At 34.8% G+C, this 26,548-nt stretch overlaps 1 protein-coding gene across 4 annotated transcripts in view; it reads left to right on the top strand.

Annotated features, from left to right (window-relative positions):
• Nucleotides 1–26,548, top strand: part of NAA35 (N(alpha)-acetyltransferase 35, NatC auxiliary subunit) — a 94,601-nt gene that overhangs the window by 23,840 nt on the left and 44,213 nt on the right. For all 4 annotated transcript variants that reach the window (XM_018052441.1, XM_018052442.1, XM_018052444.1 and 1 more), the window contains 8 exons: nt 4,301–4,415; nt 5,206–5,280; nt 7,393–7,560; nt 14,895–14,961; nt 15,042–15,085; nt 16,303–16,353; nt 17,014–17,097; nt 17,926–18,040. In XM_018052441.1, the coding sequence (XP_017907930.1) occupies nt 4,301–4,415; nt 5,206–5,280; nt 7,393–7,560; nt 14,895–14,961; nt 15,042–15,085; nt 16,303–16,353; nt 17,014–17,097; nt 17,926–18,040 (719 nt within the window). The remainder of the gene's footprint in view (nt 1–4,300; nt 4,416–5,205; nt 5,281–7,392; nt 7,561–14,894; nt 14,962–15,041; nt 15,086–16,302; nt 16,354–17,013; nt 17,098–17,925; nt 18,041–26,548) is intronic.

Consider the following 26,548-nt stretch of genomic DNA (forward strand, 5'->3'; position numbering starts at 1 on the left):
TTTTCATATTTTTATGAGTTGGGCTTCCCACGTGGCTCAGTGGTAAAGAATCCACCAGCCAATGTAGAAGATACAAGTTCGATCCCTGGGCCAGCAAGACCCACTGGAGAAAAAAATGGCAACCCACTTCTGCATTTTTGCCTGGGAAGTCTCATAGACAGAAGAGCCTGGCAGGCTGTAGTTGATGGGTTTGCAGAAGAATCGAACATGACTTAGTAACTAAAACAGCAACAAACATTTGTATGAATTAGTTATATTTTCTGGATACTGACTTTTTCAAAATAGCCTATATTGAAAGTATTTCTCCCAGATAATTGTCTGTATTTTAACTGACAAGCTGATTGTTGCATGTAAGTTTTTAATATTTTACACAGCAGGAGTAACCCAACTTTTTTCTTCATAGCTTTGTAAATTATTGAAAAATTTTTGTTCATTTGTTTGTCTTCGGTTTAGAACTTAAATCTGCCTGGGGTTTGTTTTTAATTGTGTAAATCAAACATTTCACTTTTTCATCGTAGTTAGCCACTTATCTTATTAGTATTGATTGACTGATGCACTGATTTTCCACTAATTGAAATTCCATGTTTATCATCTGTAATTCTTACATGGAATTACATGGGTTATATAAATCTGCATGGATTTAGATTGTTTTCTCTTGATCTGTGTATGCTAGAATACCTTTAATACAGGTTTATAGTATCTGATCGGAGAAGGCAATGGCACCCCACTCCAGTACTCTTGCCTGGAAAATCCCACGGATCGAGGAGCCTGGTAGGCTGCAGTCCATGGGGTGGGGTCGCTAGGAGTCAGACACGACTGAGCGACTTCCCTTTCACTTTCCACTTTCATGCATTGGAGAAGGAAATGGCAACCCACTCCAGTATTCTTGCCTGGAGAATCCCAAGGACGGAGGAGCCTGATGGGCTGCCGTCTATGGGGTCACACAGAGTCAAACATGACTGACATGACTTAGCAGTAATCCATTGTATTAGGTTGGTGAAAAAGTAATTGCAGTTTCAGACCGTGAATTTTAAAGCATTTTAACTCGGCTCAAACATATATCTTCATTCATGAAAATCGAAACCATTACAATCAAAACATTTTTGCCAATGAGAAATAAGTTTATTTCCGTAGCATAAAATTCCGTGCTTTGGGATTTGGCAAACTTTTGGAAAGCCTCCTGCTGGTTGCAGAAGCATTTTCCCTGCAAAAAGTTGTAGAGATGCTTGAAGAAGTGGTAGTCAATTGGCAAGAGGTCAAATGAATATGGTGGATGAGGCAAAACTTTGTAGCCTGGTTCCTTCAACTTTTGAAGCATTGGTTGTGTGATGTATGGTCAGGCATTGTGGAGAAAAAGTGGCCCCATTCTGTTGACCAGTGCTGGCTGCAGGTGTTGGAGTTTTCGGTGCATCTCATCAGTTGGTTGAGCATACTTCACAGATGCAATGGTTTCACTGGGATTCAGGAAGCGCTCGTGGATCAGACTGGCAGCAGACTGCCAAACGGTGACCGTGACCTTTTTTTGGTACAGATTTGGCTTTGGAAAGTACTTTGGAGCTGCTTCTCAGTCCAGCCACTGAGCTGGTCATTGTTGAAAGTCGTATACAGTCGACTTTTTGAAGCACATGACAATCCGATCATTGTTGTTGCACAGAATAAAAGGAGATAACACTTAAGAATGCTGATTTTTTTTATTTTTGGTCAGCTCCTGAGGCACCCACTTTATTGAGCTTTTTCACCTTCCCAGTTTGCTTCAAGTGCCAAACCACCATAGCATGGTTGACGCTGAGCTCTTTGGGAACTTCTCCTATAGTTGTAAGAGGATCAGCTTCGATGATGCTCTTAGTTGCTGGCTGTCAACTTCCAATGGCCGGCCACTGTGCTTCTCAACTTCAAGGCTCTCATCTCCTTTGCAAAACTTCTTGAACCACCACTGCACTGTACATCTGTTATTAGTTCATGGGCCAACTGCGTTGTCGATGTTGCAAGTTGTCTCCTCTGCTTTACCATCCGTTTTGAACTCAAATAAGAAAATAGCTCAAATTTTCTTTTTGTCTTAACATCATTTCCCTAGTCTAAAATACATATAAACATCGAGTAATAAGTCATTAGCAAAAATGCAAAGTGAGAAGTGTGCATTAAAATGATGTATAACACAACCACATTTATTTAAGAATATTTTCTAGTATCAGCAAATTTCAGTAGCATTAGTTCAGTTCAGTTCAGTTCAGTTTAGTTGCTCAGTCATGTCTGACTCTTTGTGACTCCATGGACTGCAGTACGCCAGGCTTCCCTATCCATCACTAGTTCCCGGAGTTTGCTTAGACTCATGTCCATTGAGTTGGTGATGCCATCCAACCTTGTCATTCTCTATTGTCCCCTTCTCCTCCCGCCTTCAATCTTTCCCAGCATCAGGGTCTTTTCCAGTGAGTCAGTTTTTCCGATTAGGTGGCCAAAGTATTGGAGTTGCAGCTTCAGCATCAGTCCTTCCAATGACTATTCAGGACTGTTTTCCTTTAGGATGAACTGGTTGGATCTCCTTGCTGTCCAAGGGACTCTCAAGAGTCTGTTCTAACACCACAGTTCAAAAGCATCAATTCTTCAGCGCTCAGCTTTCTTCACAGTCCAACTCTCACATCCATACATGACCACTGGAAAAACCATAGCCTTGACTAGACGGACCTTTGTTGGCAAAGTAATGTCTCTGCTTTTTAATATGCTGTTGAACTTTAAGCAGCAAAGTTCAACAATGCAAAACCACAATTACTTTTCCACCAAGCTAATATATGTACCACATGTTCTTTATTCATTTATCTGTCAGTAAATATGTAGGCTGTTTCCATATCTTGCCTATTGTGACTAGTGCAGCTGTGAATAAAGGGCTGCCTGTATCTTTGAATTAAAGTTTTGTCTGGATATATCCCAGGAGTGGGGTTGCTGGGTTATAGGGTAATTCTGTTTTTATTTTTCTCAGGAACCTCCATACTGTTTTGCGTATTTACATACTTAGTTGGTGATGGACAGGGAGGCCTGGTGTGCTGTGATTCATGGGGTTGCAAAGAGTCAGACACGCTGAGCGACTGAACTGAACTGATACCAACTTTCTTACATACTTGTTTACCGTACTTACGTACCAATTTACATTCCCGCCAACAGTGCAGAAAGGTTCCCTTTGTTTTATAGCCTCTATAGCATTTGTTTGTAGAGTTTTTAATGATGGCCATTCTGACTGGTGTGAGGTGGTATCTTGTAGTTTGCATTTGAAATTCACTAATTAGCAGTGTTGAACATCTTTTTCATTTGCCTATTGGCCATTTGTATTTCTTCTTTGTAGAAATGTTTAAGTAGGTCTTCTGCCCATTTTTCAGTTGGATAGTTTTTATTATTGTTGAGATGTATAAGCTATTTGTATTTTGGAAATTAAGCCCTTGTTTGCATCATTTGCAAATATTATTTCCCATTCGGTAGATAGTCTTTTTGTTTTGTTGATGTTTTGTTTCATTTTGTTTATGGTTTCCTTTGCTGTGGAAAAGCTTGTAAGTTTGATTGGATCCCATTTGTTTATTTTTCTTAATATCTTACTGCTGCTACTTTTCTGAGAGAAATGATGTAGTGTAACAAGATAGATCTCTTTTTCTTAGTAATCTATTGGCTTAGACTAAGCAAATTAGAAAGTCATTAGCTTGATGGCCAGTCATACTTTTCTTTTAGGTTCTTCATTTTTCATATCTCAATTAAAGATATACTAACTATTCAGGCCATACTGTATCACAGCTAATAAGCCACTAATACCAGACCATCGGGATTTCTTTGTTTTTTTCCTTATGTAATTGCCAAAACTTTGGGCATTATAAATGGTGATGTGCCAGATTTTTAGACTTTCAAGATGTAAAAAAAATGAAAAATACCTCCAAGTTACAGTTGATAATGATTATTCCAAACATACCTTTCTAAGTGTTAAGTAAAGAAGGCAAAATGAAATCCATTGCTGATCAGTTGATCTTTTTCCCCAAAATTTTCTAATGTGCAGATTTTTTGAAGAAAGAACGAAAAACAGCTTTTCTTTTAATTCTTTTCCTATAGTGCATGTAAAATGATTTGAATGACAAGTACATGGAAGGAATTTTATGTTAAAAGATTATTTAATTGAAATGGAAGTGATAGCAAGCTGTAGAGACTACCTAAAATAGGGTAGTTATTTGTAGTATTCAGTACTGAAATGATTTTTGTACCATTGTGGGAATCTGGATAAGCTTATTGGTTCAAATATAATTTGTAGAGTCAATTTTTTTTATTGCAGATTTGGTCTTTTTGAAGCCATGTCTGCCATTGAGATGATGGATCCCAAGATGGATGCTGGCATGATTGGAAACCAAGTTAATCGAAAAGTTCTCAATTTTGAACAAGCTATCAAGGTCGTTAACCATTGTGCCTTTTGTGTTTTATTATTTGTTACTCATATGTTAAAACATTTTGATTAATAATGGAAATCAAACCTAGTATATCAGATTTTCTTAAATGCATCTCGAGTATGTAAACAAGTTAGTTAGCTGTCTGTGGAAGTTTTAACAAAGGTCTCATTAAAAGCTTATTCTAAATTTGTGTATGCATGCATTTTTTAAAATTAATATTTGAAAGTGTTTTGAGTATAAATACCAAGGTAATTGATTAAGGATTAAATTTTAAGTATAAATGTATTAAGTAAAACGCTTGTGGAAGTGAACTAGAAATTTACTCAATGAGAATTGATTTAGAAGTTCATTCATAGTTGCCTCAGAGCTTAATTTTGCATATTTTTTGAAGAAAGATATGTTAAATAAGTGGAAACTGTTAAAAAATTTGTGACATATATCAGTTTAAGGAAAATTAAAAAAAATTTTTTTCTTTGTAAATAGTTTCAATTATTAAAATGCTTCATATTTATTAATGTTCGAAATGAATTTTAACTGTGCTTTTAAAATATTTGCTAGTTTGACTCATTTTTTAATAAAGGCCTTTATTCTATTTCAAATTAGACTTTTATTTCTAATATTGAAGACCTATTAAGATACATTATTTTTAAGAATACAGAGTTAATTTGGCCCCTTAGTTTTATCAGATGATCGAGATAGAGTTTTTTTAGAATTTATACTTTAAAATATTTACTGTACATAGTAACCATACATTTTTTAAAAGCTTATATGTCATATTTCCCCTTTCTTTTAGGATGGCACCATAAAAATTAAAGACCTCACCTTACCTGAATTGATAGGGATAATGGATACATGCTTTTGCTGTTTGGTAAGAGTTAAGATAGCACTATTTGTTAAATTTAGAACTGTGGCTTACTTGAATTTCAGTTTGACAGTATATACACCATCACTGAATATGAAATATATATAATTCTTGGCCTAGTAAGATGTATTATTAGGTTAAGTTATACTCTGCTGCTGCTAAGTCACATCAGTCACGTCTGACTCTGTGCAACCCCATAGATGACAGCCCACTAGGCTCCTCCGTCCCTGGGATTCTCCAGACAAGAACACTGGAGTGGGTTGCCATTTCCTTCTCCAGTGCATGAAAGTGAAAAGTGAAAGTGAAGTTGCTCAGCCGTGTCCAACTCTTAGCGATCCCATGGACTGCAGCCTACCAGGCTCCTCCGTCCATGGGATTTTCCAGGCAAGAGTACTGGAGTGGGGTGCCATTGCCTTTTCCGAAGTTATGCTCTAGGAAGCAGCTGTTTTATCTTTTCATCTGGGTGATTTTAGATTCTCATTTTCTGGAAGGATATTTTCTTTCCAGGAAAGATAATAATATACAGCCATTATCCAAAGTACCTTTTCTGTTCTCAAGGTACCCAGAAAAACAAATCTGTAATTGAAAGATTCTGTAAGTAAGCATTAAATTTAACCACAGAGAGTTTTGGATTGGCTTTGAAGAAATTTTTTTCCTAATCTAGGGAAAATTGAAATAAACTGGCCATTTTATACTATGAGGAAATTTTATTTATTTATATATGTATATTGGATAGATTGTCTTCCCTAGACAGTGTGGTTTAATTATGGGAAAACTCTCATTTGTACTGCTCTTCTCCCCCACCCCACCCCCACTTTCTGAGTGTCCCTTTCTTTTTTAAAGTTGATATTAAATCATTGTCTTTAGACATAATGTTAAATTTCTTCATTTGTGTGTCTGGTAAAATATTCATTGATTACCAGTGTGTATGAAATATTTCTGTTATGTGTTTTATGTGTATATTTTTTACTTTGGTCTTTTACATAAGCTCTGTGAGCGCTCTGGTATCATTCTTATCTATTTGCCTACTATTTGCCTAGGGTTACGTTGCTAGAAAGGGGCATAGTGAGAATCCTGATCCTTCTTCCTCCAAAGCTCTTTCCCTCAGAAATATTTTTATTATTCTTGGACCATTTGTAATTGTAGTAGAATGGGCTAAAAGGGGGCAAGATGGGGAATTTGTGTCAAAGTTGAGGAACAGTTCTATGAGAGTATTGGAGTTGTATCTAAGTTTGGACTTTAATAGGCAGACAGTTTTTAGTCTGGAGAGTCTTCTGCACGCTAGTAATACAAAATATGCATCTTAATTAGAGCAGTTATCTCATTTTGTAATTAGTAGTTTTCTTGCTCTATTGCAGAATTCTTAGACTAAGTATAAATTATAACAATAAACATGGGCACATTATGCTATTTCTTTATATGTAACATGAGAAAAACACCACCTTTCTCAAAATGTTAGGGAAAAAATGAGATAAGATACATGCAGAATACCTAGCATAGTACTCAAATATCATAGATTACTCAGTTTTGGTTACAGTTCTTCTGGCTTCTAGCTCAGGGTACTTGGCCCATGGTACTCAGTAGAATAGTGTTGAATGATTATTTTTGTGCTTCAGAATGATCCTTCTTATTGGAAGTATTGAAGTAGAGATGGGAGGCAGGAAAACAGTTGGCTAGTTTCTTGTGGTAATCTAGGTGTGACTGGATTAGTAGTAGTTGGGATGAGAAAGAAGAGTTGAATGAGTGGCTAAGAACCTGGTTGGCTCTAAAATTGTGAATTCCTCAATTTAATGGGTTTTTATTTACTACATTGTAATAGAATTAATAGTGTTTGGATATGAAGTAAGGAGGCGCTCTAATTTCATTCATCTCTAAATATTTTGCAAACTAAATAATATAATAAAAGTGCTTCCCGTATCTGTAACTTTTGGGTAATCATATTTTTAATTCTTGAAAGACTTTGGTCAGTGAAAGTGGATTCAGACTCTTCTCTTTTCTGATCTTCCTTTTAATCTTCTTTTAAATCTTGTAATTAATCATATTTATTTGGGCCTGTGTCTGGCCTTTGACTGTTGAATCAGACTTTTCAGACTTGTGCATTCTTTTATTTCTTTATAGATAACGTGGTTAGAAGGCCATTCCTTGGCACAGACAGTATTTACGTGCCTTTACATTCATAATCCAGATTTTATAGAAGATCCTGCCATGAAAGCTTTTGCTCTGGGTATCTTGAAAATCTGTGACATTGCAAGGGAAAAAGTAAATAAAGCTGCTGTTTTTGAAGAGGTAAGATTTTGTTATTTAAGAATTCCTGAAACTCATTGGCCACCTTCATCTTTATATGTATTCTGTCAGTACCATTCATTGAATATTCATTATGTACAGAGGTACTTATTCTGGGGATTCACAAAGAAAATAGAAGAGATAAGCTTGTCCCTTAGGTCTCTTATAAATTATAACATAAAAGTTAATTTCAGTCTTTGGAGGAAGGAAAAGGAAAACAGAAGTTATGAAGAATAGTTTAGAGTGTAAACTTTTTCTTCCACTTAGTACCTCAAACTGAGGAAGTGTTTTACATTTTAGTGGTAGAAAGATTTTCCCATTTATCATTAAAAAAAATGATTATAGACACTGTATTTTAAGGGGAAATGTGATAGCATTTGAAACTGTTATTTCCGTTTCTTTCATTTGTTGAAACCGTTGTTTCTTTTTCACACTGTTACTGATCCAGAATAAATATCTTAGGCTCCAGCAATGGTTCAGTGTAAAGCTTTTCTAAATTTACATTATATATGTGAGAATAACAGCTAAGTATAATGAGTTCTACATTTCAATGTATGGCTTATGAGTTGTTTATGAAATACTGGGTATTTCTTAAACACTCATTGGTTATTTAGCTATATATTTGAATTGATATGGGTAGGAAATCTTATCCATTTGGATGGAATTTTAAAAAAGATTAGTTTGAGTTAAAAAATGAGAAGAGACACACAAATTATTTTAAGTATTCCTAAAAGGACATTAAAAATCAGTGGGACAGAGAAAGGGTTTATTTACCAAATAGTTCTGGAATAATTGGTTGGCACCCTTGAAACTTACTTTATCAGCATTTTACATTTGCCTTAGTCCATTTGTGTTGCCATAACAGAATATCGTAGCCTGGGATGGCTTATGAACAGTTATTTATTTCTCATCATTCTGGAGGCTAAGAAATCTAGGATCAAGGCATCAGCAGATTTGGTGCCTGGTGAGGGCCTGCTTCCTGGTTCCTCTTTTAACCATGGCCTCATAGTTGGCAGAAGGAGGGATGGGGAGTTCTCCGGAGTCTCTTTTATAAGGACACTAATCTCATTTATGAGGGTCCCACCCTCATGGACCTTCTGAAGGCTCCATCACCCAGCACTATCACATTGGAGGTTAGGTTTCAACATATAAATTTTGAGGGGACACAGTCTATTGCAGTTGGTCAATATGTCTTAAGTCTCAGTCTGTAGGTTCCCTCTCTTTTTTATTTTTTTAAGCCTTGCAACTCATCGTTAAAGAACTCTCCCAAAGGCTCCACCTCAGTTGCTATCACATTGGGCATTAGAACTTCACATATGAATTTGGGAGTGGGAGAGGGATACAAACATTCAGTTTATAACATCAAAGTAAATTGTAGAGAGATAAAAATGTTTTAGATATAAAAAAGTTGCTTAAAAATCAGAAGGCAGTTTATAGAAATAAAATGGCCATCAAGTGTAAGATGTTTAACCTCGTTTTAGAAATGCAAATTAAAACTGAGATACCATTTTTTTTACCTTAATAGGCACTGACATGCTGGGTGGGTGGGTGGGTGGGTGGGTGGTGTGTGTGTGTGTGGGGGTGTGTGTGTGTGTAGGATATGAATAGTTATTGTTTTCCTTTTTTATTTTAACTTTAAAAAATTTTAGTTTATGTGTGTGTGTGTGTGTGTGTGTGTGTGTAGGGTATGAATAGTTATTGTTTTCCTTTTTTATTTTAACTTTAAACAATTTTAGTTTACTTGGGAATGTTTTCCAGATAACAGCAGTTAACAGTGATAGCACCAAGAACACTTGGATTCAGCTGCTGTTAACCTGTCATGTCATTTTTTACTTTTTCTCTCATGTATGTATGTATATATGTATCTTTCTGAACCATTGGTGAGTGAGCGGTGTACATTCTGATCTCCTCTGAGGCTTCCCTGGTGGCTGAGAGATTAAAGCGTCTGCCTGCAATGCAGGAGACCTGGGTTCAGTCCCTGGGTCGGGAATATCCCCTGGAGAAGGAAATGGCAAGCCACACCAGTATTCTTGCCTGGAGAATCCCATGGAGGGAAGAGCCTGCTAGGCTACAGGCCACAGGGTTGCAAAGAGTCGGACACGACTGACCTATTTCACTTCACTTCCCTTCACTGAGACACGTCAATATGCACCTTGTAAGGAAAAGGACACACTAATACACAACTACAGCACAATGATCAACTCCAGCAAATCTATGATACCAGCCCACTACCTACCCATATTCTTTTTCTGTCAGTTGACTTAGTAACGTCCTTAGTGTTTTTTCCCTACAGTGTGGGATCCAGTCTAGGATCATGTCCTACATCTAGTTGCATTATCTCTTCAGTGTCCTTTAATTTATAACAGTTGCTCATCCTTTGTCTCTAATGACATTGGTATTTTTGGAAAACACAGCCCTCTCCTGCTTTCCCTTATTTAATAGAATGTTCCTTATTTGGGGCTTGTCTACTCTTTCCTCATGATTAGATTTATATTATGCAGTCCTGGCTGGAATATGACATGAGTAATACTGTGTCCTTTTTATGGTTTCATATCTGAGACATAGAGTGTCCATTTGTCCCTCTGTGGTAATGTGACTTTATCACCATCAAGGTGCTTTCTGATTACTGTATGGTTACTTTAAAAAAAAAATTATTTTATTGATGTATAGTTTATTTACATTGCTGTGTCAATTTCTGCTACACATCATAGTGATGCAGTTACACAGTTACACATGTATATACACATTCTTTTTCATATTATTTTCCTTTATGGATTACTACAGGATATTGAATATAGTTCCCTGTGCTAGACAATAGGACTTTGTTGTTTATCTATCCTGTGTATAATAGTTTGCATCTGCTAATCCCACCCTCCCAGTCCATCCCTCCCCTGCCCTCCTTGGCAACCATGAGACTCTTTTCTATGTCTTTGAGTTTGTTTCTCTTTCTTATATAATTTCATTTGTGTCATATCTTTGATTTCACGTATAAGTGACATCATTTGGCATTTGTCTTTTCTGATTTACTTCACTTGGTTAGATAATCTCTAGGTCCATGCATGTTGTTGCAAATGGTATTTCATTCTTTTTTATGGCTAAGTAGTATTCCATTGTGGGTGTGGGTGTGTACACAGACATACACACACACACACTACATTTTCTTTATCCATTCATCTGTCAATGGATATTTATGTTGTTTCCATGTCTTAGCCATTGTAAATAGTGCTGCAGTGAGCATTGGGGTGCCTATGTGTTTTGAATTATAGTTTTGTCCAGATATATGGCCAGGAGTGGGATTGCAGGATCACATGGGAACTCTGCTTTTAGTTTTTTTGAGAAGCCTCCATATTTTCCATAGTGCCTGCACCAGTTCACATTTCTATGGTTACTGTTTTTAACCTTGTGTACATAGTAAGCAATATGTAGGAAAACTGTTTAAGATCACATAAATATCCTGCTTATTAAAAATCTCTCCATATATATGTAGTATCCATTCATGGTACTTGCTTGGACTAATCTTAGTGTGTTGACTTTAAAATGATGATTTTGAATTCCAGCACTCTTTCCACATTTATTAGTTCGGACAGGATTGCACTATAAACAAAGATTCATGCTTTTTTGATGGGAGTGTAAATTCTACAACTTTTTGAAAGAGTAATTTGGTACTCTCTGATTGAAAACGCTTGTCTTGTTTCATCAGTTTTAGGAATTTAGCCTATAAATACATTCAAGCTTATCCCCAAAGATCTATGTTCAAGGACATTAGTTGTAGTGTTTGTAGTAACTAAAGTCTGGAAACTAATGACCATCAGTACAAGACATTAAATGACACTACACTCATACTGCCAAGTAAGTGTTTTGCACCCTTTACAAAGGAGGGGGTAGGCTTACTTATACAAATTAGATCTCCAAATTAATGTAAAGTATGTTTGGTATAGAAAGCATGTGTAGCTTACTACCATTTTTGCTCTTTTTTAAGAAAGAGATAGTTATCTTCTACAGAGTATATACTTAATTGTATTGTTGTAATTTTTATTATACACCTGTATTACTTTCTAAGTAAACAAAAAAAATTTTATAATTTTTTTACTTCAAATTTCTGGATGAAGGACTTACTAAGAGATGAAAGAAATCCTAAAGAAAAGTACTAATAGGAAAAAAGCTGATAGAAAAACATCTTAGGAAAAATACAGGAAAAAAAAAATCAGTTTTGGTGTATTAAAATCACATTCAAATAAAGGTGATAGTAAAACCCAAATGTATAAATAGCAGTAAAATAAATAGCTTATTCATAGAGGAAGATTATCAAATGATCATAACATTTAAAAAATTCAGGCTCAGTGTAGTCCAAGAAAATCTAAGTAATAATTAGTTCACTTTTCATCTACACAGTATTTAAGAATATATATATATTTTTTACTAGTGAGAGTATGCATTAACATAGCTGCTTTGGAAAACAATTGAGCAGTGTATATATCAAAAGTTTTAAGCTTATTGATACCATTTAAACTAGTTAGTTCGGCTTTAGAACTCAGCCTTAAAGAAATTATTAGGCATTTGGACATTTAATGCCCAAATACATTAATCAGAGTTTTTAATAGTGAAAATTGGTGTTGATCAAAACACTACCATTAGGGTTATGGTTGAAATAAACTGTGTTTACTGTATCATATAAAGATTGTGTAATGAATATATAGAGATGACAGTATTTAATACCATGGGAAAATGCATACTTAAAAGGTTAAGAAGGCAGCACACAATGTAACCAATTATGTAAAACTAAAACTGGAGAAACAAAAGTTAGTTCCTAGGCTGGAAAGATATTTTTCTTGTTTTGCTAAACTTTTCAGATAGTCCAGATGAATTTATCTCAGTTTGGAAATTTAAAAAAAGTTGATTGCCTAGTAAAATCCTTTAGAGGCCTAGTAATGAATAAATATGAATGACTTAAAATCAACAAATAATTTGTTTAAAATGGATGCTTCTGAAGTTCCTGATGATTTTGTGTTATGTCTCTGCTTTGTTTTTACTCCTGAACTGGAGACATTCTCATTTGCCCAAAGAAGTTTCTTTTAATATGTTGCTCACGTGCAAAATGGGAACCACAGTTCGCTGATCAAATGGCTTTTTTTCTGTCTTGCAAAATGACGTCTTTAGTGTAATCTTTGATTACTTTTCTTTTTAACCTCCTACATCCAGATTGTTTTACCTTGCAAACGTCTTGAATCTGGTCACTTGTTTTTTCTTCTCTGTAGCCCACAAAGTGTATAATGAAAAATTACAGTGCTCTCCTCTTTCTTTATCCATTCATAATAATCAATTCTTTAGCTTTTTCCTACAGTTTCCATATTTCTGTTTAATAGGCTAATATTCTAGTTTTTAGGTTTAAGAATTTATCAACCTTTAGGTAGTGTATAGCATCAAATTTTTAGTGTATACTTAGCATCTGTATATTACCTTCTCCCTCACTCCGAATAATAATTCAGCTTATGGTTAAATCATTCAGTACAGATATTATTGTGACTGTATAAATATTAATGACAGATGAGCCAGAGTAGTGTATGCTTCTTTTACTCATACAAATTTTTTTTTTCTTAAAGGCAGTAACTACTGTTTCTTTTGAGTTTGCTTAGTTTTCTATGTATTTCTCCTTAATTCCTTTCCCATTATTATTAAACTATCAGATAATCTGTATATTTCATCATGTATATATACATCTATATATACATCCAGTAATATACAATTTTTTTTTTAATATTCTTCTTTGTTCTCTAGCTGGGTCATTTGATTTCTAGGCGCCCTGCGTGGCTGTCATCCCAGGTTTCTCTGTATTGTTCTTCTGGGAATTCCATTTCCCTCTCTTTTTGTTAGATCCCTGGTTACCTGGATCTTATGCCTGTATTGTTCATGGTTTATAACCTTGCTTGTTCAGTGCCTCCAGTTTCATTGGGGAGACAGGGAGGGAATTTTTCTTTGAGACCTTGTATGTCTGAAAATGTTTTCCCTACCCTTTCACCTCGTTGATGGTGGGGCTATAGTAGACTTCTAGGCTGGAAAATAATTTTCCTCTGGATTTTGAAGGCATTGTTCCACTGATTTATAATCCCAGTGTTACCATCCTGATTCTTGATTCCTGTTTTCTCTTCGGAATCACTTAGGATTTATCTTTTTAGTGACCATACCTTAGACTTAGTCTTTGTCACCCCTTATGATCTTTGAAGCTTGACGCATGCCACCACCTGTTTCTAAATTATTTGTGTTCTGATTCCTGCGGTTCTTCACTCCTACTTGGAATAATGGAAAGGATAGAAGTGCCTTTTAGCAATGTGGTAAACACTATGAAAGTTCATATTTATACCTGTACAGTTTGAGAATCCTATTTGATGTCCATGTAGAAATAAGAGTATAAGCTTCATCCAGAGGCTACATTTATAGCTCTGTAATACAACCTGAGACTTAAAAGACCCAGTCCTGTGAGGCATACAATTCTACTGAGTTCTTTGAGACTAGGATATTTGTTTGTGCTTCATTCTCTTTGTAAGGTTTAGTGTTTGACATCAATTGCATGCTTACTGATGTTTTTGTTGAGTCCAGAAATTTCTCTACAGTTCTGGCCACTGCTGTGAATGTCTATTATTCCATTATATTAGGCTTTTATATACATTTTATAAGAATTATAATATGGCAGAAATACTCCTTTATTAGAGCTTTTAATTTCTTAGCCAAAATCAGCCAGATGACCTTAAACTCTTCATAGTGGATCCAGCAAATGACTTAATTTGCTAATATCTCAGCGGTGTTTTAAATTATTCTGAGAGTGGGAACCCGTATTTGAATCATTTTTTTCTTTACAGTGGGTTGAAGTGGGAATGTGGTTCTGCTGGCACTTTGAGTAATTCTGTTTGAAAAGCTTAGCCTTTGTACCCTAACAGTGTGTAAAAAGACACATAATAATTTTTGAAGAATCTTGTCTAAATTTTGCAAGCTTATCATCAAATGGTAATTGTTATGTATTTATTGTTCACCTGTAAATGTGAGAATTCTTTGTAGGTGGGAGTAATTTGTAATATTATCGTAAGCATTGTTTTGCAGATGAACATATTAAATGCAAGTATGTTTAAATAGCCTAAGGATAAACAGTTGAAATTAAGGGGTAGAGATAGCATTAGAATGTGGTGTTTTCATGGTATAACTATAAAGAAAGTTGGATGAATGATAGCAATATTTGAGGTGACATTCTATTACCATTTCCTTTTAGCAAATAGTGATTTTGTAAGAGAAAAACAGTAAAAGGTTTTGCTATTATTCAAGGGCCTAATTATTGCTTTTCTATGTAGGAAGATTTTCAGTCAATGACTTATGGATTTAAAATGGCTAACAGTGTGACAGATCTTCGAGTTACAGGTAAAACCATTTATAATGGTAATTCACAAGTTTTACATTTGAATTTGTTTGCTCTTAAAAATCATTGTCTCTATTCCTAGGCATGCTAAAAGATGTGGAGGATGACATGCAAAGAAGAGTAAAGGTATGTTTTCTTTCTCTTTTCTTTAGTATAAGATATTTATAGTCTTCTAAATGTCAGGTTAACTTTAGCTAATTACAAATAGCTAGTAAGCTGATTACAAATAGCTAGGTAACATTACCGAGTTCCTTTATGTATGCTATACCTTTTTTTGGTAATGAGTTTGAAGACTACTGGAGCAGTTTCTGATGACTTAATATTACTTTCAAGTACTCAAAATTTAACCATTTCAAGTTTTTTCAATTTTTTACCACTGTTTTAGAATTTTAGTATGCTGTTTTAAGAATAGCATAAGATGCTAGAGTTTTAAATTCCTCAAAGGTAAGGATTATCTTCTTCACCTTTGTATTTATTTTTAATGGTTAGGACAGTGTCTAGAACATAGTAGAAGAGTGCAAAAAATAGTAGTTTCTCAAATCTGGTAAAAACCTATGAGCGACAGACACCCTTTGGCCAGATGACCATGATGATTTTGTTCTGATAGAGATTAAAAATAAAAAATTATATTTCTATTATTTTTTTTACACTTATATAACACAGCATGGTTGTCAAAACAGTTTTTCATTATTGTCTTATTTGATATTTACAGTTATTCAGTGTATTAGGCAATAAACTACACTTTGAAATGAAGAGAATAGAGCTCAAAAACATCAAGTAACCTGTCTTGAGTCTTCTTAAGGGCATGCCATTATTAAGTGTCATTTCCAGGTCTAGAACCCAGATCTACTGGATCTTCGTGTGGTATTGCCTTCGGGTTTTGCCCGAATACTCAACCATATGTAACATATGTATTAAGAGGATTTTGCGTGTTAGTGTAGAACTGATCAGTGTTTACCATGTGACTTTATGATGTGATTCTGTAAAGATGGCATTTCTTTTCTCTGGGTTAGTTTTGAGAACATCAGGAACTTCAGTTAATAGATCTTTTTAAAGAAAGAAGTACTATGTACCATGTGCTTTTGCTTATATTATTCATTGTTTTGCTTTTGCTGTTTTTAATACCTTTTCCTTTGTGTGATCTTTATATCAAAATGAACTTATTATATATAGTACTATTAGGTAAATAAATAATTGATAACAGCGTTTTCCTTCCAGATATTTGCTTCAAATAGATTATAATGTATACTCAGTAAATTAATTTATTCCTTTACCTTGTATAATCATAATTTTTGCTTTTACAGGCTTGTGTTTGTTTTAATTCACCTTTTTTAAAATTTTAGAGTACTCGAAGTCGACAAGGAGAAGAAAGAGACCCAGAAGTTGAACTAGAAGTAATTGAACTTATTTTCTGGTAGCTAATATCAGAGAAGTCTGCCTCTTAATGTTGTAGTTTTATGAACTGCGTTATAATTTATGGAAGCCCTTTTTAAGGTATTTCTTTAAAAATTGGACATTACAAGGGAGTTTATTTCCCTTGTATTTATTTTGATAGAATTATAATACAGCTCTTTCAGATACATGATTTCAGAATTCTTCGATATTCCTATGAGGTACGTAGGAAGAAAAAATGATTTTTTTTTTTCAGATGATCCACCAAAACTTGGCAGAAGTCAAGAACTTACATAATATCAAAATTTGTCAAACCTTTGTTGAGATCCTAAATTTTCTGACTCTGCTTAAACGATATTTCTATCAGTCCTCTTAAAAATACTAAATGAATCAGTTTTGAAATAATAGTGTAACTCCTGACTTGGGAAAAAATCAGTCCTTGTGATACAGAAGCTTTATTATATATTGCTGTTTCAGTAAAATAGGCTTCATTTTATTGTGTTTTATGCAGCTCATTTTCAGATATTTAAAAGCCTATAAGTGAAGGTATTTGTAAATTATTAACACTGAGATTTAGAACTTAATATACAATATTTTAAAATGAAATTTCTTTCACTAGGCTTTGCATCTTTTAACTTTTAGTCCTTTCTTATTTTTTTTAGCACCAACAATGTTTAGCAGTATTCAGCAGAGTGAAATTTACTCGAGTGTTACTGACAGTGCTTATAGCCTTTACTAAGAAAGAGGTAAGGGTATTTAATCTGTTCAGTGTTTTTGTTTTTGATGGAATGCTTGATTTTGGTAGTTCTGAGACTTTTCTGTTGGAATATATATGTACACATACACAGCACTCAGCATCTGGTGTGTTTATGTCAGAATATCCCTGATGATTTTCTCCAAAAGTCACATGAATTTTACATTGTGCCCTTAACTTATCTATGACTGTTGTTGATACAAAAATAATGTAATGCTTATTAGTAGAAGCTGAAATTGTTTCTTTGAAGTTAACTTGAGAAATTAAAAATGAGAATTTTAGGTAGGCTCTTCTTTCATTCAGTTAAATAAACTTAGATTTGTATAGAACCTAAAACAACCCTTAGATGGTGAATATTTCTGTGTGTGTGTGTGTGTGCGCGTGTGTATTGTGTTAACTCAAGTAAATTACAGGCTAATTTGTGAATAGTTAATTTTGAGTACAGATCCAATAATTCTCTTCTGTAATTCTCTTCTTTTATAAAAATTTCACCTTGATGAATGACTTAGTAGGAATTTTGCAGTTTCTCATTTTCTAGTTGACTACATCTCTTTAAGAAAAAAAAAATGAGATTGGTAGAGTAAACCAGAATGTTTCCTATTGTTTTTTAGTGGTTCCTACAAAGTACTGATAAGAGTAAAAAAATTATTTCTATCCTAACAGGATCTGGGCATCCTGTATTAAGTGAATAGTTTGTGAAAACCAATGTCATTACAACAAGCATTTAATAATTTCATTATTGTTTATAGGATTTTCCTATTTAATGTATATCTTTCAGTGAAAGAATATGTAAGAATGTTTTTGGTGATTTATTTGCTAGACCAGTGCTGTTGCAGAAGCTCAAAAATTGATGGTTCAAGCAGCAGATCTTCTTTCTGCCATTCATAATTCATTGCATCATGGTATCCAGGCCCAGAATGATACTACAAAAGGAGGTAATTGTCTGTTTTGTTCCTACTCTTTTTGTTGTTGTTCTTTCCCATCCATGGTATATAGTGTTTGGTTTGTTCTAAAATACTGTTTGTCAGTCTATCCAAAACATTCTAACTTTGGATTGTTTTGCTACATAGGCTTTTAAATAGAGTGTTTATGGTCCCTTCTTTATGGTCATCCTTTTTCTTTAATCACCTCTCCACTTTACTGCTTTGAGAGGTCATCACCTCGATTTCAGTCTTCCCTGACGCAACCAGGCAGGCCTGGGTATTTTTTGTGGCCTCATTGTACTCATACATGCCTCTATTACATTTTTTTAGTATATCATATTATAGTTTACCTTGTAAGTCCATGAGATTTTTAATACTTCTATGCCAGAGTCTCTTCTTTGTGTGTTCCTACAGTGCTTGGCATATTGTTGACACTCAGTAGATTTTATTCATGAACTATACCTTAAAAATTAAAGGAACAGTGTACCTTTATTATGAAAACTCCAACTGAGTTAACACTTTAGTAATGTGCAGCAATTTTGGTTATCCTTAAAATTCATTAAAATGTGATAACATTTATGTTTTTAATTAGTTTTTCACAGTCGTTGGTCTTCTGACCAGAAAGTCTAGTTTTTATTGATTCATATTCCTTTGCTTTTTTGCCCCTTTTCCTCCTTTTTGGAGAATGAGTTGTGGTATTCCCCTTCCCATGAATTTTTTTCTTACTCATACATTACGTAGTGAAACAGTCCAAAGATAATTTGGCTTAGGCAATCAATATGTGGATGTCTTTATTAATACGGCAATCTTAATGGATAATAATTATTCTGAGCTTATAAATTCATTATTAATTCATTAACATTTTATCATTTTCTACAGAAGAGGGAAAGATTAGGTGACTGTTAGATGACTGACTAGGAGGCATTCTGTAACTATGGGACATTAAAAAGAAAGTTTTAATGCATAGCAAGCTATCTAGTACATGTTTACAGAGAGTTTACCATTTCTACAACTCTTCAATACTTTGGAATCAAGTGCGAGAATACTTTATGAAAACCACTGTAAAATACATTGCTTCCAAGTAATTTGGTTAATTATGTATTAACAAGGTATTATGATGCAGAACAAGAGTCAAATGACTTGATTCTAATGCTCCTTTTTTTGCCATATCTTTACTACATGGTCCGTTCTGGTCTATAACCGAGGATAATAATTGCCATGGGATCATTAGTTGCCCACATGTTTTTGTGGCTTCCCTGTAGTTCAAATCAGTCAGCAGTTAAAACAAAAACATGTGTGTATATTCTCAACTATTTCTCTGGTTTTATAGGCTGTTTATGAGTAAGCTTCTGAAAGATGATTTGCATAAAGTTGGTTTGAAATAACTAAGCTAGTGAAGTTTTAAATTTAGGGAGTACTCTGTTCTTTGTTTTTTGCTAAACACTTTTTACGCTCACTCAACTTTGTAATTATCCAGCTTAAGCATGAAGCTAAACAATTTTGTAATAAAAAAGTGAAAACCATCCCAGTAAATGGTGATAAAGCTATTAGTGTAGGTTAGTTTGGGTCTCAGATTATTCATTTTACCTTCTTAATGTTATTAGAATGCATCTAGTGACAAAATGACTGTAAAGCTTATTGAAAAAATTATAATAAGTGGGAACTTGGAAACTGGTGTTAAGGGAGAAATTAGGAAGAATCAAACTTGGTTCAAGGATTGCTTGCTGGTTGGTTTACTAGTGGATATGATGGCTTGACAATGAAGGAGGTGGAAGTGGTTTGGGGACAGGAGATGCTTAAGGAAAGGCGGCTTGAGATTTTTTGGTGCAATGACATGGAGCAGACCACTAACCAAGTAAATATTTTGTTCTGGAAAATAAACGGAAGAAGCTTTTGGAGTTATTTTCATGTTGAGTGCTAATTGAAATCAAAGAAGTAAATGTGGTTAATCAGGGCTTTCTGAATTCAGGACCTTGAGTTAGAGACCTTTTGTGAAAAAACAAGGGAAGCAGAGGATTCAGTCGCACCCCACTCCAGTACTCTTGCCTGGAAAATCCCATGGACGGAGGAGCCTGGAAGGCTGCAGTCCATGAGGTCGCGAAGAGCCGGACACGACTGAGCGACTTCACTTCCAGTTTTCACTTTCATGCATTGGAGAAGGAAATGGCAACCCACTCCAGTGTTCTTGCCTGGAGAATCCCTGGGGCAGAGCCTGGTAGGCTGCCGTCTATGGGGTCACACAGAGTCGGACACGACTGAAGCGACTTAGCAGCAGCAGAGGATTCAGTGAAGCACATTGTTGGCTCCTTGTATTTGCTTGTGCTATTTTATTGCTTGTGAATTCTGTACTGCTTTTTATATGTCTGTGGAATTCTTCAAAATAATGTTCAGATTATTTCCTCCAGTGAGATTTTTCATGTTCTACTTGTCAAAATTTATTTTTTTCTCCCATATTCTTTTCTATTTATCTGTTTAGGTTAATTTATCTGTTTAGGTTAATTTATCTGTTTAGGTTTATTTGTCTGTTTAGGATTAGGTTTGATTTACTCTTTTGAATGTTAGCATCTTTAACAGTTGCTAGTAGAAATTAAAAATTTAATTAAACTTAGGTTGTCTGAAATTGGTAGGTACTATGGAAGTGTATATCCAACTCTGACATTCAATTTCAAGAGTCCTTAGAGAATTCCCTGGCAGTCCAGTGGTTAGGACTCTGAACTTTCACATGGGTTCAATCCCTCGGGAAACTAAGATCCCACAAGCTGCGTGGCATGACCGAAAAAGCAAAAACAACAAAAAAGAAGCCTTATCATCCTTTTGAAAAAAGATGTATAATTCAAATGGTATATTAATCACATGCATTTACCTTCTGAAACCTTAATGACAATGAAGAAGTGTTTGTCTTTTTAACAAATAGATATAATTAATAAAGGGGCATCCCAGGTGGCACAATGTTAAAGAATTCTCCTGCCAACACAGGAGACACAGGTTCAATCCTGGATCAGAAAGATCCCCTAGGAGTAGGAAATGGCAACCCACTTCAGTATTCTTGCCTGGAAAATTCCATGGACACAGGAGCCTGGCAGGCTGCAGTCTATGTGGTTGCAAAAAGTCAGACACTACTGAGCACACATAATAAAGAAGGAAAAGACAGGGAAAGAAGGCAGTAGCAACAAAATTTTAGAAGCTGGAAAACTGAAAGATGTTGAGCTGTCTGTTCAAGTAACTGAATTCTTAGCTACTGATAAAGAAAGTTAAGATACGGTCCAACTTTATACTGCAGGTCCTCTGAAGAGCCTCCTTTTTAGTATGTCAGATACCTCTGAAAATGAGGATGAGAATTATGTTGATGAGATCTGGTTGAAAATCTGTTTAGAAGCAGAGATTTCCCTCCCATTTTCTCCATGATAACATTCCTGAGCCTCAGAATACTAGAAGTTTATTCTCTTGGATAGCAGAACAGAGAGATTCTGGAGTGAGGAGATACCAGGCACTGTTGAATGGTACACCTTATGGGGGAGATAAGTGGTAATTTAGATACTTACTTTTGTAACATCTGTCCTTCCTTTTCCTACACACCAAGCTCTGGTGTGTCCCCCCACCCCTCACCCCCACTCGCAGCTTCCAGAACAGTGCAGTCTAGCTCTTGCATTCCACTTAAGAATTTAGAACACTCTTAGGGAAATCTGGCAAGCCTAAGAGATAGAGAAAAACATCAGCAAAATCTAAATTTATTGGTTTTAGCAGTTCTCCTGATGAAATAGTTTGGTGCAAAAACCTCACCTATATTGATAGAGCTCCTAATGAGGTTTTTAGTCCTTCATCTTGAAGCCTAGGTACATAGTCATGGGTGGATATCTCTAGCCTATAAGAAAAGACCAAAACAGACAAGCAAAGATAATAGCTCTTAAAAATGGGGAAAAAAAATTCTGTATGTAAAATAATAGGATGTTATAAAAAAAGAGAAAAAATGTATTCTTTGACATTCACAATTTTAAGAGCAGAATCATTAATAGAAAATAGAGAATGCAAATTTGAGGAAATTTTAGAGAAAGTAGAGTAAAAATGAACATGTTGAAAGTAAAGAGAAAAAAGGAAAGAATATTTTAGGCTCGGTCCAGTTCCATTATTTAATGAAGATAAATAATAGGATAAATGAAGGTAAACTAATAAAAGTTTTTCCAGAAATAAAGTTCAAAAAATAAATGTCAAAAAAGAAAAAGCTATGTAATCACTTAAGATTTCCTGGAATCAATGAAGCAAATACCCAGGGTAAGAGTGCCAGTAAAGAGCTACTCAGCATAACCAGGGTGAAAGTAGACTTCTACCAAGGCATATGGTCATGAAATTTCAGGACAGTTGGGGAAAATAGGAGATCCTAAGAGATTTGAAAAAGAAGAAGAGGTTGCACACACAGAATGAAGACAGAATGTCAGCAGAGTTTAAACAATAGGAAAGGAAGCTAGAAATCAGTGGAACAAAGAACAAAGTTGCAGTAGTCACACTTCCTGATTTTAAAACTTAGCACCATGCTAGATTAATCAAGAGAATTTAGAATTAGTATAAAGATAGTCAAATAAGTATAAAGATAGTGGAATAAAATAAAAAATGATCCTTTATGGTCAGTTGGTACTTGAAATGAGTGCAAAGACAGTTAAGTGGGGAAAGAAAAGTACTTTCAACAAGAGACAGTAGAACAACTAGATAACCACAGCAAAAGGATAAAGTTCAGCACCTTCCCCACCCCTCCTCACATCATAAACAAAAATAAACTCAAAATGGATCAGTGACATAAATGTAAGAACTGAAAATATGAAACTCTAGAACTTAGGAATAAACCTTAAGAATCAGTAAAAAGAAAAATTAAGTCAGTGAAAAAACAGGCAAGGGATCTAAGTTAGACATTTCTCTGAATATGATTTACAAATGACTAATAAACATCTGAAAAGATAGATATGCCATGGGAAATGCAAATCAAAATGAAAAGATACCACTTAATAACAAGCGTTGAGGTTATGAAGACACTGGAACCTTTATACCTGCTGGTGGGAATGTAAAATAAGCAGCTACTTTGGAAAACAATTTTACAGTGTCTCATAAGACGTAATGTTAGATTTATCGCATGACCCAGCCACTCTAATTCTAGGTCTGTATATATACCTAGGAGAAACGGATATATATGTCTACACAAAAAGCTGTACAGTAATGCTCACAGCGCTTTTATTCATAATAGCCAAAAGGTAGAAACAACCCAGATGTCCCTCAACAGATGAACAGATAAATTAAATATTGTATATACATGCAGTGGAGTGGCATTTGGCAGTTAAATATCTGCTGCAACATGGATGGACTTTGAAAACATGCTAAGTGTAAAAAAAAGTCACAATAGATCATATATGAATTTCATTTATATAAAACGTGCAAAATAGGCAAATCCATGGAGACAGAAAGTTGACCAGTGGTAGCCTTGGGCTGGAAGAGAGTGGGAAGAAAGGGGACTGCTGATGTATATGGGATTTCTTCTTGGGGTGAAGAAAATGTCCTATTTTTCTTGTGGTAGTGGTGGTTTTACAACTCTGAATATACTAAAAGAAACTATGTTATATATATTTAATAGATAAATTATACAGTATGTTAATTATATCTGAGAGTTGTGATTAAAAGAAAATCAGTGGACCAGTGTTTTCAGAATTTGGGGGAGAAGTGATTTCAAATCTTGAGTCCTTTTCCAGAACTATCGTCTAATTGTGAAGAAAGATAATATCAGGTTTTTAAAGTCTCAACAAAATTAATCTCCCACAAGGTTTACAAGACTACTGGCATGTGCTTCATTAAAACAGGAGAGTAAATTAAGTAAAGGAAAGCATGGAGTTTAAGGATATAAAAATCCAGCATGAAAGAAAAATGAAGGAAATCCCAGGGTCATAGTGTAACAAGAACCTAATACATTGTCTCAGCAGTAAACATGGAAGACAAGTCCAGATTGAAGAAAAGTCACAAGGCTCTAAGTAGATATAAGATCTGTGGTCACCAATGAAACTGGTATAATAGCTGTTTTCCTTAATGTAGAAAGAAGAGATTTAGTGAATTGGCAGAGAAGGGTTCCGTGGACAGAGGAGCCTGGCAAGCTACAGTCAATGGGGTCTCAAAGAGGCAGACAAGACTGAGTGACTTTCACTTTCACTTGGGGTTGAATTAAAGTGTTAAGTACATCCAAGGTGAACAAAAAGTAAGACTTTTTAACGTCAGAATATATATGAAAGTAAAATGTATTTCTGTGTTTGCAGAAGTTATGAAGTGTAATTTACTTAATAGTGCTAAACATTGATGATAATAAAATTCTGATCTAACTGTATTGGAGGTAAGAGGATCAAAGCGATTTATGCATGTGATTTATATGTGCTTATAGTGCTACTTTATATTATTTTCAGTGTCTGTCTTTTTACATTTATGTTTTTTAGACATTGAAGTAAGTTAGATAATGTATAAAACTGAAAAAAAATATGAAATAAAGTAGCACAGTAAGCTTGTTATTTGGTGATATGGAGGTAGATACAAAAAGAAAGAGCTAAGAGGAAGTGGAAGACATTGCCTCTGGGAAGAAAGAAATAAATGGAATTGGAGGGAGAAGATGTATAAATAAGAACCTTGTTTTGCTATTTGATTCTTTTTTAATTTTTAAAATTTAATGTATTTAATTTAGTTGGAAGCTAATTACTTTACAATATTGTAGTGGCTTTTGCCATACATCAACACTAATCAGCCATGGGTATACATGTGTCCCCCATCCTGAACCTGCCTCCCACCTGGCTATTTGATTCTTGAGTGGCATGTATTTATGACTAAATAAAAGAAACTCAATTAAAAGTTAATGTGGATTAAAATATAAAATTAGTAGTTTAGAATTATGATGATTTATTGTCTGGTAATATTGTACTTTAACCTCCTGAGAGCTACTGCTGCTGTTTAGTTGCTAAGTCATATTTGACTCTTCTGTGACCCCCATGGACTGTAGCCCGCCAGGCTTCTCTCTCTGGAGTGAGTTGCCATTTTCTTCTCTAGGGGATCTTCCCAAACCAAAGAACAAACCTGGGTCTCCCACATTGGCAGGTGGATTCTGTTACCACTTAGCCACCTGGGAAGCCCTCCTGATGGCTATACTTGATGCTGAAGCAAAATTGTGCTGCCTCAACCAATCAACTTCATTTGTGGTTTGGCAGTGTACAGGAGAGGTGGGAGCTGACTTCATTTTAAAACAACCGTGCATTAAAGAGGCATATGCCATGATGTGCTAGTACCAGGAACTTGAGATGGTGATCTTTGTCAATAAAGGAAATAGGTAATTTCTCTTGAATACTTAGAGGCATATCACATTTGGCTTAACTGTAAGGCATTGAGGCTTCCTAATAGTCTGGAGTGTTACTCTAACACCACACCCAAATAACTGGCTCAGAAAGCATTCACTGAATGATTTAATAATAAACTGCACAGTTTTTACACGTATTCCAGGAAATTAATGAACAAAAACAATGCAGAAGACAGATGAAAAACAGATCAGAAACATTTTTCAAAATTTCCAAAAATTCATTAAGCAATAAAATGACCCCTATAAAGCAAAACAGAAATATTAGGACCAAAGGAGGAAATAATAACAGTACAAGTAAACTGGCAGAGTTCAGGAAAGAAGAGAGAAAAATCCTGAAAGGGAAGAGCAAAAGGTATGCTGGGCATTTTTGAAAAGTTGAAAAGAATGTGGAGATCAGGGCTAAGAGGGAGGTGGGTTTCAATGATTGATAACCCCAAAGGTATCAAGACCCAGTTATCGGGACCTATAATTGTTACTTTATTTTTGAAAAAATAAGATCTTTCCACATGTGATTAAGTAAGAATCTTTTGATGAGATAATCTTGGATTATCTGGATGGGCCTTAAATATCTTCCTAAGTGTCCTTCTTAGAGGCAGAGGGAGAGCAGACACACAAGTTAAGAAGGTGATGTGATAACAGAAATAGAAATCAACATAATTGAACTGTAAGCCAAAGAATTCCAGTAGCCTTAAGAACCTGGAAGAGGCAAGGAATAGATTTTCTCTTAGAGCCTTCAAGCGTTCAACCCACCTAAAAGTTTAATTTCAGCTAAGTGAAACTGATGTTAAACTTCTGGCCTCCATAACTGTGAGAGAATAAATGTCTGTCTTAAAACACACAATTTGTGATAATTTGTTACAGAAGACCTAGAAACTGAATACAAAGATTGTTTGTACACAGTGGAATTGATCATATATATAATTGTATTGATAATTATGTTTTGCTACTTTCCTCAGGCTTGAGGAGCCAACTTAGACTAATTTCTAGAAAGGGAGAAAATTAGATTGAAGTCTGTGGTGTTGGATTAAAATTTAAAACATGGGTTTAAGTTCATAGTTTCTAATATATATGTGTAGATTGATGTATTGATAGAAATGTACATGTAAATATGCATAGTTTGAATGCATGTATGTAAACATACTTGTATGTCCATATAG

Source organism: Capra hircus, chromosome 8 (genome assembly GCF_001704415.2).
Source record: "Capra hircus breed San Clemente chromosome 8, ASM170441v1, whole genome shotgun sequence".
Lineage (NCBI taxonomy): Eukaryota > Metazoa > Chordata > Mammalia > Artiodactyla > Bovidae > Capra > Capra hircus.